This window comes from Heptranchias perlo, chromosome 25, assembly GCF_035084215.1.
Source record: "Heptranchias perlo isolate sHepPer1 chromosome 25, sHepPer1.hap1, whole genome shotgun sequence".
Lineage (NCBI taxonomy): Eukaryota > Metazoa > Chordata > Chondrichthyes > Hexanchiformes > Hexanchidae > Heptranchias > Heptranchias perlo.
In genome coordinates, this window is record NC_090349.1 from 47,093,447 (window position 1) to 47,110,351 (window position 16,905).

A 16,905-nucleotide genomic window follows, 5' to 3' on the forward strand; every position below is an offset into this window, starting at 1 on the left:
CGAGCTCTTCTCCGCTTCCTATTCAAGGAAGTGCCCGATGAAAAGACCGTGGTAAGTTCGTGGGTTAGTATAAATCTATGGTGCGCCACTCTGAGCAATTTCTGCCCCGTGAAAATCTACAATTTGTCACTGACAACCACTGAAAGTTCGCAGCATTTGGTCTGAGATCTTTACCAAGAATTCACATGTTCCTAATAGTGGAGGATGGAAGTATTTTACTCTGTACGCCGAGTTCCTTTTGAAAACGTCCTCTCGCACTTTCCCTGGGCACTGGTTATAGAATCATGTGCCAGCTTTCTGAAAAAAGCTATCCACTTAGTTCCATTCCCTTGCCTTTTCTCCATACCTGTTGAATTTTTTCTTTTTCAAATATTTACCCACTTCCCTTTTAAAAGCTGTTATGGATTCTGCTTCCCTCACTGTTTCTAGTCGGGCATTTCATGCCCTAACGATGCTTTGCATTAACAAAATTCTCCTTCGTTCTTTTGGTGATGATATTAAATTTTAGCCCTTTAGTTACCAACTCACTGAACTGTAGAAAATTTTTATGATGCATAAGAACATAAGAAATAGGAGGAGCAATAGGCCACATGGCCCCTCGAGCCTGCTCCGCCATTCAATCAGATCATGGCTGATCGTCTACCTCAACTCCACTTTCCCGCCCAATCCCCATATCCCTTGATTTCCTTAGTGTCAAAATATCTATTGATCTCAGCCTTGAATATATTGAGTGACTCAGCATCCACAGCCCTCTGGGCTAGAGAATTCCAAAGATTCACAACCCTCTGAGTTAATTCACTTTATCAAAACCTGTCAATATTTTGAACATCTCTATCAGATCGCTTCTTAATCTTCTTTGTTCACACAAGCCCGGATATTCCTGTGAGCGATGTTATCATATGTTTATGTGATTGGTCTCCTTATCTAAGGAAGGATGTACTTGCCTTAGAGGTGGTGCAACAAAGGTTCACTGGATTAATTCCTGGGATGAGAAGGTTGTCCCATGGAGTGAGGCTGAGTAGAATGGGCCTGTACTGTCTGGAGTTTAGAAGAATGAGAGGTGATCTCATTGAAATATATAAGATTCTGAGGGGGCTTGACAGGGTAGATGCTGAGAGATTGTTTCCTCTGGCTGGAGAGTCTAGAACTAGAGGGCATAGTCTCAGGATAAGGGGGTCAGCCATTCAAAACAGATGAGGAGGAATTTCTTCACTCAGAGGGTTGTGAATCTTTGGAATTCTCTACCCCGGAGGGCTGTGGATGCTCAGTCATTGAATATATTCAAGGCTGAGATGGATAGATTTTTGGAATCAAGGGATATGGGGATCGGGCGGGAAAGCGGAGCAGGCTTGAGGGGCCATATGGCCTACTCCTGCTCCTATTTCTTAGCACATTTAATTCCGATTTCTCTTCCTGCTACAGAGGATTAATCCATTTAAAATAAATGAGATAATGCCTCCATTATGTGGAGGCAGGAAGTTGGCATGAGTGTGTCACACGTTGACACGATTACATCGCTGGCAGTAATGTACAGCCTATAGGAAGTAGTCGAGAGGGTAACTGTTCATAGCCTGAGGGGTCTTTAAAACAGCGGCTTTCAACCATATGTGAAATATTTAGAATTCTGCTCTGTATTTTTCTGTAAATTCTGGCTGTTTCAACTTCTGTTGTACATCCAGAGGATGCAGACTGGGGGTAGTGGGTTGTTCATCTGATGTGGTCATTTCTAATGTTGCGTAGTGTGTGTTCTACTTAATACAACAGGCAAAAATCCAGAAAACTCATTTTAATTTAATTATCAAGCTACTTTTAATGGGGACATACAATCTATTGAATTGCCCAAAACCCTAAGAGTTATCATAGAATCATAGAACACAGAAGGAGGCCATTTGGCCCATTGTGCCTCATGCTATAATGAAATATTTCTATACTTACACCTTGCCTTTTACGCCTCAGGCTTACTTCCAACCTACTAAAATAAAATGGTTCCTCAAAGTGTCAGGTGTTTCTGCCCAATGAACGTGATCCATGGGAGGGGATGATGCAAAACTTCCATCAACAGCACTAAGAGCCGACACCTGAGATACAGCAACCAAAGAAAACCAAACTAAGAGCCGACACCTGGGATACACCAACCAAAGAAAACCAAACTAAGAGCTGGTACCTGAGATACAGCAACCAAAGAAAACCAAACTAAGAGCCGGTACCTGAGATACAGCAACCAAAGAAAACCAAACTAAGAGCCGACACCTGAGATACAGCAACCAAAGAAAACCAAACTAAGAGCTGGTACCTGAGATACACCAACCAAAGAAAACCAAACTAAGAGCCGACACCTGAGATACAGCAACCAAAGAAAACCAAACTAAGAGCCGACACCTGAGATACACCAACCAAAGAAAACCAAACTAAGAGCTGGTACCTGGGATACACCAACCAAAGAAAACCAAACTAAGAGCTGGCACCTGGGATACACCAATTGCTACAATCAAAAAAACAAAAAGCAAACCAGTAAAGGAAGAGTTTTACTTTATTTCAATCAGCCTGACTTGAAGTAGGAACATAGGAACAGGAGGAGGCCATTCAGCCCCTTGAGCCTGTTCCACCATTCAAATAAATCATGGCTGATCTGTATCTTAACTCCATTTACCCGCCTTGGTTCCATATCCTTTAATCCCCTCACCCAACAAAAATCCATCAGTCTCAGTTGTGAAATTTTCAGTTGACCCCCAGCCTCAACAGCTTTTTTGGGGAGAGAGTTCCAGATTTCCACTCCCCTTTGTGTGAAGAAGTGCTTCCTGACATCACCCCTGAACGGCCTGGCTCTAATTTTAAGGTTATGCCCCCTTGTTCTGGACTCCCCCCACCAGAGGAAATAGTTTCTCTCTATCGACCCTATCAAATCCTTTAATCATAAATACCTCTCTGCTGTTGTGCAGGTGCCTGTGGCCCAACACTGTGTTGTGGAGTTCCACCTGGTGGAAATGCTCGCCGTGCCTAGCGAGGATGGTGATGTTCCTCCTCCTCGGATGTACTGGTGAATTCAGCCATCGCGCGTCCCATCCTGATGATGTCAGTTTGAGGGGGTCCAAAAAGTTGGTGAATATGTGTAAACAGAACAATTCTGAGTGGAAACCAAGAATTTTCAGTCTAAACACAAAGATCTCCCAGCCAAAAGTTTGTCTGAGAGAACTCAGTGCCCTGCTGCAATAACTCACCTTTTATCCCCATCTGTCAAACTGGGATTTAAATGTCCAAATGGCTGCCGGCTGCAACCCGCCTAGTTTCCCATGGCACGGTTCACACAGCACGGGAAACACGTTGAGGCAGTGTTGAAATCGCTTCCCAGCATCAATAACAAAATTAATGACAATTCCAATGTACTTTAATTTGTGGTTTAAATATCATCCCGCTGGTGGGACGTCCATCTTCCTGAAGCATGTGCACACCCAGGTGGGTCTGGGTCGTGTGCGTTTTTTGGCGGGTTGGAGCCGGGATTTCTTCCCGCTCCGGAAATGCCCAATTTTGTTTGCCCCGCCCCAATGCACCCGCAGTGCGGGAATAAAATTGAGCCCAGTATCTCCAGGTGGGGTCTGACCCGAGCTCTGTATAACTGAATCATAACTTCCACCTCTTTGTATTCCAGCCCTCTTGAGATAAAGGCCAACATTCCATTAGCCTTTTTAATTTTTTTTTGTAGCTATCCAGTAACTTTTAGTGATTTCTGAACTTGGACCCCTAAATCTCTGCTCCTCCACAGTTCCAAGTCTCTCACCATTTAGAAAATACTCTGATCTAACTTTCTTAGGTCAAAAGTGGATGACCTCACACTTTCCCCACATTGAACTCCATCTGCCCCAGTTTTGCCCACTCACTGAATCTATCGATGTCCCTTTGCAACTTTCTGCTCCCATCTACACTATTTACTGTGCCACCTAACTGTGTCGTCAACAAACTAGGGTATACACCTCTCGATTCCTACATCAAAGTCATTTATAAACATAGTAAAAAGCTTAAGCCCCAGTACAGATCCCTGTGGGACACCACTAGTCACATCCTGCCAATTTGAGTACCTGCCCATTATCCCTACTCTATCTCCTGCCTCCTAACCAATTCCCAGCCCAACCCAATAGGTTGCCTCCAATTCCATGCGCTCTCATTTTTGTTAACAGTCTCTTATGTGGAACCTTGTCAAATACCTTCTGGAAGTCCCTATAAATAACATCCATAGAAACTCCCTGATCTACCATGTTAGTTACCTCCTCAAAAAATTCAACTACCTTTGTTAGATATGACTCACCGTTTACAAATCACTGCTGGCTCTCCAAGTAGAATTGATCTATTAATAGTTGTTGAGGTTTTAACATTTTTGGAAATTCGTGTAAACATTGAGGGAATGTTGCAATGTTACAGGCTTTGGCTGGTGAGGTTGGAATGAGCAGTGAGCTGGATGAGGTGGCACGGGCTCTCTTCAATGGTCACATTCCGATTATCTGGAGAAGACTTGCTCCTGACACCCTGAAATCTCTTGGGAACTGGATGATCCACTTCAAGAGGAGGTTTGAGCAGTACACATCATGGGTTAGTGTCAGAAAATAAATCCCAGCAAGTTCTTTCCTTACATTGCTCAACTAATCGGAGCATTTCCAGTAATTGTAACAAACATATAAATGTTTAAATCAGTCATTATGCGGGGCTGGGGGTGGGGGGGAGCCTGTGCCAGAGAACAACCACCACCTGCATTTATATAGCGCCTTTAATGTAGTAAAACCTTCACAGGAGCGATTATCAGACAAAATTTGACACCGAGCCACGTAAATAGATATTAGGACCAAAAGCTTGGTCAAAGAGGGAGGTTTTAAGGAATGACTTAAAGGAGGAGAGAGAGGCGGAGAGGTTTAGGGAGGGAATTTCCAGAGCTTAGGGCCCAGGCAGCTGAAGGCACGGCCGCCAATAGTGGAGAGAAGTAAAATCAGGGATACGCACAAACCTGGAGTATTTACATCAACGCTATGGGGCTGATTTTCCCAAACTACTCCACAGGTGCAAAGGTCAGGGAAAAGGGGCCAAAGCCCCATTACGCTGGGTCTCCTCCCGCTTTACGTTGCCCAGGGATTTATGAAACCTTGCCCTGAGGATAGAGTTGGGGGGTGTAGCTACAACAGGCCCAGGCCCAGTCTTCACACCGATGAGTGGAGATTGGAGACACTCTCAATTACCTATCTGCGGCCTGAAGTATCCAGATCCAGAGAGGTGTCCAGGACCCCGCTCAGAGAGGAGGGTCTGAGATAGCCCAGCAGAAAGCCGGAGAGGACCCCAAAGGTAGGGGACTATTTGGTCTTTAAGCACCCACCAGGTGCCAGAGGTTCCAAGGCCCAGTCAGGCCTGCAACTGGGGGAGCACTGTGTGGCACTGGTGGAGCACTGAGGGCACTGTGTGGCACCGGTGGAGCACTGAGGGCACTGTGTGGCACCGGTGGAGCACTGAGGGCACTGTGTGGCACCGGTGGAGCACTGAGGGCACTGTGTGCCACTGGGGGAGCTCTGAGGGCACTGTGTGGCACTGGTGGAGCACTGAGGGCACTGTGTGGCACTGGTGGAGCACTGAGGGCACTGTGTGGCACTGGTGGAGCACTGAGGGCACTGTGTGCCACTGGTGGAGCTCTGAGGGCACTGTGTGCCACTGGGGGAGCTCTGAGGGCACTGTGTGCCACTGGTGGAGCACTGAGGGCACTGTGTGCCACTGGGGGAGCTCTGAGGGCACTGTGTGCCACTGGGGGAGCACTGAGGGCACTGTGTGCCACTGGTGGAGCTCTGAGGGCACTGTGTGCCACTGGGGGAGCACTGAGGGCACTGTGTGCCACTGGGGGAGCTCTGAGGGCACTGTGTGCCACTGGTGGAGCTCTGAGGGCACTGTGTGCCACTGGGGGAGCACTGAGGGCACTGTGTGCCACTGAGGGCACTGTGTGCCACTGGGGGAGCACTGAGGGCACTGTGTGCCACTGGGGGAGCTCTGAGGACACTGTGTGCCACTGGGGGAGCACCGAGGGCACTGTGTGCCACTGGGGGAGCACCGAGGGCACTGTGTGCCACTGGGGGAGCTCTGAGGGCACTGTGTGCCACTGGGGGAGCTCTGAGGGCACTGTGTGCCACTGGGGGAGCACTGTGTGCCACTGGGGGAGCTCTGAAGGCACTGTGTGCCACTGGGGGAGCTCTGAGGGCACTGTGTGCCACTGGGGGAGCACTGTGTGCCACTGGGGGAGCTCTGAGGGCACTGTGTGCCACTGGGGGAGCACTGAGGGCACTGTGTGCCACTGGTGGAGCTCTGAGGGCACTGTGTGCCACTGGGGGAGCACTGAGGGCACTGTGTGCCACTGGGGGAGCACTGAGGGCACTGTGTGCCACTGGGGGAGCACTGAGGGCACTGTGTGCCACTGGTGGATCTCTGAGGGCACTGTGTGCCACTGGGGGAGCACTGAGGGCACTGTGTGCCACTGGTGGAGCACTGAGGGCACTGTGTGCCACTGGTGGAGCACTGAGGGCACTGTGTGCCACTGGTGGAGCACTGAGGGCACTGTGTGCCACTGGGGGAGCACTGTGTGCCACTGGTGGAGCACTGAGGGCACTGTGTGCCACTGGGGGAGCACTGAGGGCACTGTGTGCCACTGGGGGAGCTCTGAGGGCACTGTGTGCCACTGGGGGAGCACCGAGGGCACTGTGTGCCACTGGGGGAGCACCGAGGGCACTGTGTGCCACTGGGGGAGCACCGAGGGCACTGTGTGCCACTGGGGGAGCTCTGAGGGCACTGTGTGCCACTGGGGGAGCTCTGAAGGCACTGTGTGCCACTGGGGGAGCTCTGAGGGCACTGTGTGCCACTGGGGGAGCACTGTGTGCCACTGGGGGAGCACTGTGTGCCACTGGGGGAGCTCTGAGGGCACTGTGTGGCACTGGGGGAGCTCTGAGGGCACTGTGTGCCACTGGGGGAGCACTGTGTGGCACTGGGGGAGCTCTGCGGGCACTGTGTGCCACTGGTGGAGCTCTGAGGGCACTGTGTGCCACTGGTGGAGCTCTGAGGGCACTGTGTGCCACTGGTGGAGCTCTGCGGGCACTGTGGGCCACTGGTGGAGCTCTGCGGGCACTGTGGGCCACTGGTGGAGCTCTGCGGGTACTGTGGGCCACTGGTGGAGCTCTGCGGGCCACTGGTGGAGCTCTGCGGGCCACTGGTGGAGCTCTGAGGGCCACTGGTGGAGCTCTGAGGGCCACTGGTGGAGCTCTGTGGGCCACTGGTGGAGCTCTGTGGGCCACTGGTGGAGCTCTGTGGGCCACTGGTGGAGCTCCGAGGGCTCTGTGGGCCACTGGTGGAGCTCTGCGGGCACTGTGGGCCACTGGTGGAGCTCTGCGGGCACTGTGGGCCACTGGTGTATCTCTGCGGGCACTGTGGGCCACTGGTGGAGCTCTGAGGGCTCTGTGGGTCACTGGTGGAGCTCTGCGGGCACTGTGGGCCACTGGTGGAGCTCTGAGGGCTCTGTGTGCCACTGGTGGAGCTCTGCGGGCACTGTGGGCCACTGGTGGAGCACTGTGTGCCATTGGGAGAGCTCTGAGGGTTCTGGGAATGGGGGGGGCAGGGCAGGGAGGAAAATCAGCCCATATATTTCTGTGCCCTTGTATCTTTAAATTTTAAAAGGTCTGTAAAATCCTTTGTTGTTGGGATTGGTCACTCATTATTTACCTTGCCTAAAGTTTTCTAAAAAAATAATTTACAGGTTGACGAAAGTGAACCCAATGTAATATGGTTGTCTGGGTTACACATCCCAGAATCATACCTTACTGCTCTAGTTCAGGCAACCTGCCGTAAGAATGGCTGGCCGCTCGATCGCTCCACCCTCTACACACAGGTCACTAAATACGCATCAGCAGAGGATGTCACAGAGCGACCTGGGCAAGGTAGGGTCCAGCTTTTATTCTTTGAAGCACAAAGTACAATTTAGGAAAGTAAACATTAAGGCAGCGAATGCTGTGTATTTAATGGAGAGTGTCTGCAGAATTTTAAACATTTCAAACACTGGTTGGTACAGACAAAAGACTTTGATAAGAACGAATTAACCTAACGACTTATTTACGAGAATTCACAGATCTGGTGGCAACATTGAACCCCATTCAGTTCAGAAAGAACAAACTTGCTTTTATACAGCGAGTTACCACGTTCTCAGAATGTCCCAAAGTGCTTTACCATCAGTGTCGGCAAACGTGGGAGCCAATTTGTGTACAGCAAGGTCCCACAAACAGCAAATGGTTGAACATAGGAACAAGAGGAAGCCATTCAGCCCCTCGAGCCTGTTCCGCCATTCAATTAGATCATGGCTGATCTGTATCTTAACTCCATTTACCCACCTTAGTTCCGTAACCCTTAACACTCTTAACAAAAATCTATCAATCTCAGTTTTTAAATTTTCAATTGACCCCCAGCCTCAACAGCTTTTCGTTGGCCGGATAATGCTTTTTTGGAGAACTCCCTGCTCTTCTTCAAATAGGATCTTCAACAGATCTCACTGGTGTGACCAATGGTAAAATGCACAAATGGCTGCCATCTTTGGCACGTGGATTGATCAGACATTTTGAATCTGGTCTTGGTTGGCTGAGGACTCAGCCCATCTGTACAGGGCAGTAAAACACTTTACCATCGATGGTTTGTATGGGGATCCCCCCAACATCAGGGAAAGTCAGCGGCCAGAATGACAAAGTCTATGGACCAAGTGTTATCTGTAAAACCCACTGATCATAGAAAATAGGAGCAAGAGTAGGCCATTCGGCCCTTCAGGCCTGCTCTGCCATTCCAAATGATCATGGCTGATCGTCTAACTCAGTAGCCTGTTCCCGCTTTGTCCCCATATCCCTTGATCCCTTTAGCATTAAGAAATATATCTATCTCCTTCTTGAATACATCTAATGATTTGGCCTCCACTGCCTTCTGTGGTAGAGAATTCCACAGGTTCACCACCCTCTGAGTGAAGAAATTTCTCCTCATCTTGGTTCTAAATGGCATACCCCGTATCCTGAGATTGTGACCCCTGGTTCTGGACTCACCATCCATCAAGAATGTCCTCCCTGCATCTAGTCTGTCTAGTCCTGTTAGAATTTCATATGTTTTGATGAGATCACCTCTCATTCTTCTAAACTCTAGTGAATATAGGCCTAGTCGACCCAATCTCTCCTCATACGTCAGTCCTGCCATCCCTGGAAAACCTTCGTTGCACTCCCTCCATGGCAAGGACATCCTTCCTCAGATAAGGAGACCAAAACTACACACAATACTCCAGATGTGGTCTCACCAAGGCCCTGTATAACTGCAGTAAGACATCCCTGCTCCTGTACTCAAATCCTCTTGCAATGAAGGCCAACATACCATTCGCCTTCCTAACTGCTTGCTGCACCTGAATGCTCACTTTCAGCGACTGGTGTACAAGGACACCCAGGTCTCGTTGCACCTCCCTTTTTCCCAATCTATCACCATTCTGATAATAATCTGCCTTTCTGTTTTTACAACCAAAGTGGATAACCTCACATTTATCCACGTTATACTGCATCTGCCATGTTCTTGCCCACTCACCCAACATGTCTAAATCACATTGGAGCCTCTTTGCATCCTCCTCACAGCTCACATTCCACCCCAGCTTTGTGTCATCTGCAAACTTGGAAATGTTACATTCAGTTCCCTCATCCAAATCATTGATATATATTGTGAATAGCTGGGGCCCAAGCACTGATCCCTGCGGTACCCCACTAGTCACTGCCTGCCACCCGGAAAAAGATCCGTTTATTCCTACTCTCTGTTTCCTGTCTGTCAACCAATTCTCAATCCATGCCAGTATATTCCCCACAATCCCATGTGCTTTAATTTTGCACAATAACCTCTTGTGTGTGACCTTATCAAAAGCCTTCTGAAAATGCAAATACACCACATCCACTTGTTCTCCCCTATCTATTCTACTAGTTACATCCTCAAAAAACTTTAGTAGATTTGTTAAGCATGATTTCCCTTTCATAAACCCATGCTGACTTTGTCCAATCCTATTAATGCCCTCCAAGTGTTCTGTTATCACATCCTTTATAATAGACTCTAGCATTTTCCCCACTACTGATGTTAGGCTAACTGGTCTGTAATTCCCTGTTTTTTCTCTCCCTCCTTTTTTAAATAGTGGGGTTACATTTGCCATCCTCCAATTGTTCCAGAGTCTATAGAATTTTGGAAGATGATCACCAATGCATCCACTATTTCCAGGGCCACTTCCTTTAGTACTCTGGGATGTAGATTATCAGGCCCTGGGGATTTGTCAGCCTTTAGCCCCATTAATTTCCCTAGCACTTTTTTTTTACTAATACCGATTTCCTTCAGTTCCTCCCTCTCACTAGACCCTTGGTTCCCTAACTTTTCCGGGAGGTTATTTATGACTTCCTTTGTGAAGACAGAACCAAAGTATGTGTTTAATTGTTCTGCCATTTCTTTGTTCCCCATTATAATTTCCCCCGTTTCTGACTGTAAGGGACCGACATTTGTCTTCACTAATCTTTTTCTCTTGACATATTTATAGAAGCTTTTACAGTCAGTTTTTATGTTCCCTGCTAGTTTACTCTCATACTCTATTTTTCCCCTCTTAATCAATCTCTTTGTCCTCCTTTGCTGAATTCTGAACTGCTCCCAATCCTCAGGCTTGCCACTTTCTCTGGTAATTTTATATGTCTCCTCTTTGGATCTAATACTATCCCTAATTTCTTTTGTAAGCCATGGTTGAGCCACCTTTCCTGTTTTATTTTTGTGCCAGACAGGAATGAATAATTGTTGTAATTCCTGCACACTTTCTTTAAATATTAGCCATTGCCTATCCACCATCATCCCTTTTAGTAAAGTTCCCCAATCTATCATAGCCAACTCTCACCTCATACTTTCGTAATTTCCTTTATTTAGATTCATGACCCTAGTTTCGGATTCAACTACTTCACTCTCCATCTTAATGAGGAATTCTATCATGTTATGGTCACTCTTCCCTAAGGGACCCTGCACAACAAGATTGTTAATTAATCCTTTCTCGTTGCACAATACCCAGTCTAGGATCGCCTGTTCTCTCGTTGGTTCCTCAACATATTGTTCTAGAAATCCATCATGTACACACTCCAGGAATTCCTCCCCCACAGTATTATTGCTAATTTGGTTTGACCAATCTATACGTAAATTAAAGTCACCCATGATTATAGTTGTACCCTTCTTGCATGCGTCTCTTATTTCCTGATTAATGCCTTCCCCTACATCTCCATTACTGTTAGAGGGCCTATAGAAAACCCCCAACAACGTTTTCTGCCCCTTGGTGTTTCTTAGTTCCACCCATACAGATTCCACATCGTGATTTTCCGAGCCAATATCCTTCCTCACTACTGCATTGATTTCCTCCTTTACTAACAACGCTACCCCACCTCCTTTCCCTTTTTGCCTGTCCTTCCTTAATATTGAATACCCCTGGATGTTCAGTTCCCATCCTTGGTCACCCTGCAGCCATGTCTCCGTAATCGCAACTATATCATAACCGTTAATATCTATCTGCACTGTTAATTCATCTACCTTATTGCGAATGCTGCGTACATTAAGACACAATGCCTTTAGACTTGTCTTTTTAAGATTGCTAGTCATCTTAGTTTTATTTTGCACTATGGCCCTATTTGTTTTTCGCCGTTGTTTTCTCTGCCTTCCACTTTTGCTTCTTCCCTTTCTGTCTTTTGTTTCTATCCTCCTTGCTATATGATGTGAGCTCTGCCCCAGCCAGGAACCCGTCCAGCTCCCTCTTGAAGGCAGAGAGTCAGCACCCAGCACACCAGCCGGAAACTCATTCCAGAGGCTCAGTACTCCCTGGGAACATAAGAACATAAGAAATAGGAGCAGGAGTCGGCCATACGGCCCCTCGAGCCTGCTCCCCCATTCAATCAGATCATGGCTGATCTTCGACCTCAACTCCACTTTCCTGCCCGATCCCCATATCCCTTGATTCCTCTCGAGTCCAAAAATCTTTCTATCTCAGCCTTGAATACATTCAACGACTCAGCATCCACAGCCCTCTGGGGCAGAGAATTCCAAAGATTCACAACCCTCTGTGTGAAGAAATTCCTCCTCATCTTTAAATGGCTGACCCCTTATCCTGCGACTATGCCCTCTAGTTCTAGACTCTCCAGCCAGGGAAACAAACTCTCAGCATCTACCCTGTAAAGCCCCCTCAGAATCCTGTATGTTTCAATTAGATCACCTCTCATTCTTCTAAACTTCAGAGTATAGGCCTATTCTACTCAACCTCTCTTCATAGGACAGGAATTAATCTGGTGAACCTTCGTTTCACCGCCTCAAAGGGAAGTATATCCTTCCTTAGGTAAGGAGACCAAAACTGTACACAGTGCTCCAGGTGCGGTCTCACCAAAGCCCTGTACAGTTGTAGGAAGACTTCCTTACTCTTATACTCCAACCTCCTTGCAATAAAGGCCAACATGCCATTTGCCTTCCTAATTGCTTGCTGTACCTGCATACTAACTTTTTGTGTTTCTTGTACGAGGACACTCAAGTCTCTCTGAACACCAACATTTAATTGTTTCTCACCATTTAAAAAATATTCTGTTTTTGTATTCTTCTGACCAAAATGAATAACTTCAAATTTCCCCACATTATACTCCATCTACCTCCTCTTTGCCCACTCATTTAATCTGTCTATATCCCTCTCTTTGTGTCCTCCTCACAGCTTACTTTCCCACCTAGCTTTGTATCATCAGCAAACTTGGATACATTGCACTCAGTCCCTTCATCTAAGTCATTAATATAGATTGTAAATAGCTGAGGCCCAAGCACTGATCCTTGCGGCACCCCACTAGTTACAGCCTGACAACCTGAGAATGACCCGTTTATCCCTACTCTCTGTTTTCTGTCCGTGAACCAATCCTCTATCCATTCAGTCCATTCCTACTCTTCCATAGTTTAAACTCATGTGCCCTGGTCCTCCCCAATTTGCTAAGCTAGTATATCAATAGGGACACTATCCAGCCCTCTCATTATTTTATAGGCCTCTATCAGGTCACCTCTAAGTCTAGGCTGCTCTAAACTAAATAGACCCAGCTTTTTAAGCCTATCTGAGTAACTAAGGTTCTTGTAGCTCTCCTCTGAACCTTCTTCCAAGGCAACTAAATCACCCACCATGTGAGGGGACCAAAATTGTGCCCAGTACTCCAGATGTGGTCTGACCCATGACCTTTATAATGACAATACGGTGTCCTTTAATTTGTACTGAATGGTTCTATTAATACAACCCAATGACACTACATTCGTCTGGGTTAAACGCCATTTTCCATTGTCTGATCCATTTCCTCAGTGCATTTAAATCTTTTTGCATTAGATTGCCCTCCTCTACTGTCTTAACCCTTGCACAAATTTTACTATCATCTGCAAACTTACTTACTGTACTCCCAACACCACTGTCCAGGTCATTAATAAAGACCATGAAGAGTAGTGGGCCTAGGACTGATCCCTGGGGGCTACCACTAGTAACATGTCTCCAGGCTCACCCACACCCATTAACTACAATTCTTTGGCTAAAATTCCACCCATTTTAAGGTTCTAACCTTTATGAAAACACACATCTCCCTCAGTGAGCCTGTATTGGAGTTTCTTGGTCTGAGAATCCTTTTCACTGCTGGTTTTGCAGGGTGTTTTATTTCTGGTTTATATCTGGAAGGAGCTAACTGGGATATTGAAGAAAGCTGTTTGATTAGGAGCAAACCGAAGGAACTGGTGATGGAGCTGCCTGTTCTCAAGGTGATCCCCATCGAGACACATCGGCTCAAACTGCAGGTTGGTCGCCTTCTAAATGTTTTTGAAAGCTGAGTGAACGTGTGGAGTTGAATGTGTAGCAAACAGCATCTGATTAGTGACTGTACAAGGAAGGAATCATTAGCAGGTTATGAACCAAAGCCCAGGGCTTTAACTCAGACAAACCCATAGTGATCGCAAATCACAAACTGTGGAGTTCTGGAATGTTCTAGAGTGCTTTCAACTCAATGTATCCCAGAGGACAAACTAGTAAAAAGAGTAAAACATTACACACAACAAATTGACCGCATTTTACTGAAAATGTGGCCTTTGTGCACTGGCCACTGTAGTGATTGGGGCTCCGCGCCCGCGACCGGGGCCCCCGCGCCCGCCCCCGGGGCGACCGGGGCCCCCGCGGCGACCGGGGCTCCGCACTTACCCTGGGGTCAAGAGAAGTTTGAAATTAGCAGCAGCACTGGGATAGGGTGGGATAGGGAGAGAGAGGATTGAAAGTGGATGACCTCACGCTTCCCCACATTGAACTCCATCGGGCACAGTTTTGCCCACTCACTCAGTCAGTCTGTCTGTCTGTCTACATCCCTTTGTAACTTCCTGCTCCCACCTACACAACTTACTGTGCCTCCTAACTTAGTGTCATCTTCAAACTTGGATATACAGCTCTCCATTCCTCATCCAAGTCATTGCTATATAAAACTGAGAAGCTGAGGCCCCAGTGCAGATCCCTGGGGAACACCACTTGACACATCCTGCCAATCAAAGAATGAACCCTTCATCCCCACTCTCTGTCTCCTGTTTCCCAACCAATTACCAACCCATGTCACAAGTTTACAGCTGAAGCCACAATCTAATTAAGTGTTTATTGCAGCTTCAGGCAACAGTCAATGAAGATCATTTGAGAGAACCAGAAGCTAAAATACTGAGCTGAGACTTTTCAGTTTGGTCCCTGGGTTTGGGAGATTGGGACGATAAAGGCAACCCTCCAAGGCCTGGGGAGCGAGGACAGGCCAAGAGAAAAATATCCACAGTGAAAATCCAAAACATAACAGACATCTGACATGGTGCACACGGATTCTCCCTCCGGCCCGCGTAGAGGTCATGTTGGTCTGTGTAGCTGCAGCAGACAAGTGACCTGCTGCTAACCCTTCCCATTGCAGCTCTTCAACTGGCCTCTGAAAGGCTCCCAGCAGGAAAAAAAAAACCTTCATCGGTCCGACTGCCTTGGCACCTCCCACAGTAGTAACACCAAGATGGGCAACAACTTGTATTTATACAGCGCCTTTAACGTAGTAAAACATCCCCACGTGCTTCACAGGAGCATAAATCAGACAAAAACTGACACCGAGCCAAAGGAGGAGATACTAGGACAAGAAGTAGGAGCAGTTTAGGGAGTGAATTCCAGAGCTTAGGGCAGTTCCATGGCACACTACCCGAGATCAGGCTGTGCACCCTCACAGTGACACTGCTCTCCAATCCCTGACAGCACTTTGTTTGGACAGGGTCTCCTAGACAAATTGTTGCATGTTTTATAACAACATTTTTTAAAGCTTCTTTAAAAATGTTCCTTTGTCTGATAAATTGTATAGTTTCTAAAGTGACCATAACCTCTTCTACCCCGTGTTGCGTTGTTCATTTTCACACAGAATACTTTGCGATCGCCAGTGTACACGACCTCCATGCGGCGAAATGCAATGGGAGTCGGCCTGGTCTTTGAAGCTGACCTCTTTACCACCAAGCACATTTCACACTGGGTGCTGCAGGGAGTCTGTCTCACGCTGAACTCTGGCTAACAACCCGCTTTTGACTGCAACACCAGTCCGTGAACTTTGTTCTTCCCAGTTTAACAAAATGCACCTTTTATAGGCTCCTCTTTCAAGTATTTGCTACTTTTTTAAAACAGTTTTACTTCTCTTAGAATCAAATCAATTTGAATGGTAAATTTTATAATTCTAATGCTGTGAGAGGGATTCAGTGTTCAATTTAATAATGTAATACCGCACACAAACAAATCTCAGACTTGAAACGAGAGTGTGAGGGGTAATAAAAACCCATGCCATGGAATATACCTGTGAACAGGCACCATTCCAGCGAGGCTCAGCAATCGACATATACTTACTGTACCTGCCTAGTATTCAGCTTACGGAACTTGGTTTGTATTTTTATATAAAAAGAATAATATTTTCTTCCATAAATAAAAACAAAACAATGTGTTATTCTTTGTACTGTTCACAATCCATTAAGCAGGTCCTGGCTCCACTCCAAGGATTTCTGTCCATACAAAGGTGATCGATATACATTTATCTTTCAGTAACCTAAGTTACAAGGCAAAGCTCTCCAGCAGCAAACACCACTTCACCCAGAGGCTGAATATCACATTAGCATTGGGTATTGACCAATTGCACCAGGTCTGTCTGTAACCCTCACTCAGACTCAAAGAAATATTCTATTTACTGTAAAGTCCCAACCCAGCTCAGATTCCAGCAGCTACAATGTATACTGGCTGCACCACTTGTCTGATCTATATGAGGGTGGGAGGGATGGCCATCGGGAGGGTGGTCTGCAGGCTTGGGGTACTTTCCCCGAGTGTTACCCACGATGGCCCTGGCTGCCCCGGGACAAACTAATGTTGCAGCGGGGACCTGAAGCAGGCATTGTGCTTCGGGCACAAGTAAAGGACGCCTGGTTTATCCTTCCCCAGTACGGCGGGCGGCAGACTCACGGTCAGAAATGTGTGCGCTTCCTGCCTGCCATTCTGGGGACTTAGGGAGACCACATAGAGCTTGTTTCAAGCAACCCAATTTCTAGGCCATGCACTTTTAATCCCCTCATTAAAGAAACATGTCAAAAGAAAAAATTAATCTTCCGTTTCACTCTAGCAGCCTTCTCTTTCCCCTATTGTATCCCACCTATTTTTCATTCAAGAGATGACCACAGTCTGGCTGGAGACATTTATCTAGTTCAGTGAAAAGTAATCCAGTAAAACTGGGCAGGGTTGGGGGCAGGTAGGAAAGAACAAGACTGAAAATGGCCTATTCCTGATCCTGTGACTGGTGGGAA

General features: G+C 47.1%; 1 protein-coding gene across 2 annotated transcripts in view; it reads left to right on the forward strand.

Annotated features, from left to right (window-relative positions):
* Positions 1-16,061, forward strand: part of dnah10 (dynein axonemal heavy chain 10) — a 248,394-nt gene extending 232,333 nt beyond the window's left edge. Inside the window, exons 76-79 of one of the 2 annotated variants that reach the window (XM_068006240.1) lie at positions 4,414-4,581; positions 7,763-7,943; positions 13,727-13,872; positions 15,492-16,061. In XM_068006240.1, the coding sequence (XP_067862341.1) occupies positions 4,414-4,581; positions 7,763-7,943; positions 13,727-13,872; positions 15,492-15,638 (642 nt within the window). In that variant the 3' untranslated portion in view covers positions 15,639-16,061. Of the gene's footprint in view, positions 1-1,956; positions 2,512-4,413; positions 4,582-7,762; positions 7,944-13,726; positions 13,873-15,491 lie in introns of those variants that run through there. The other variant, XR_010967225.1, reaches the window with a different exon arrangement.
* The last annotated feature ends 844 nt before the right edge of the window (positions 16,062-16,905 follow it).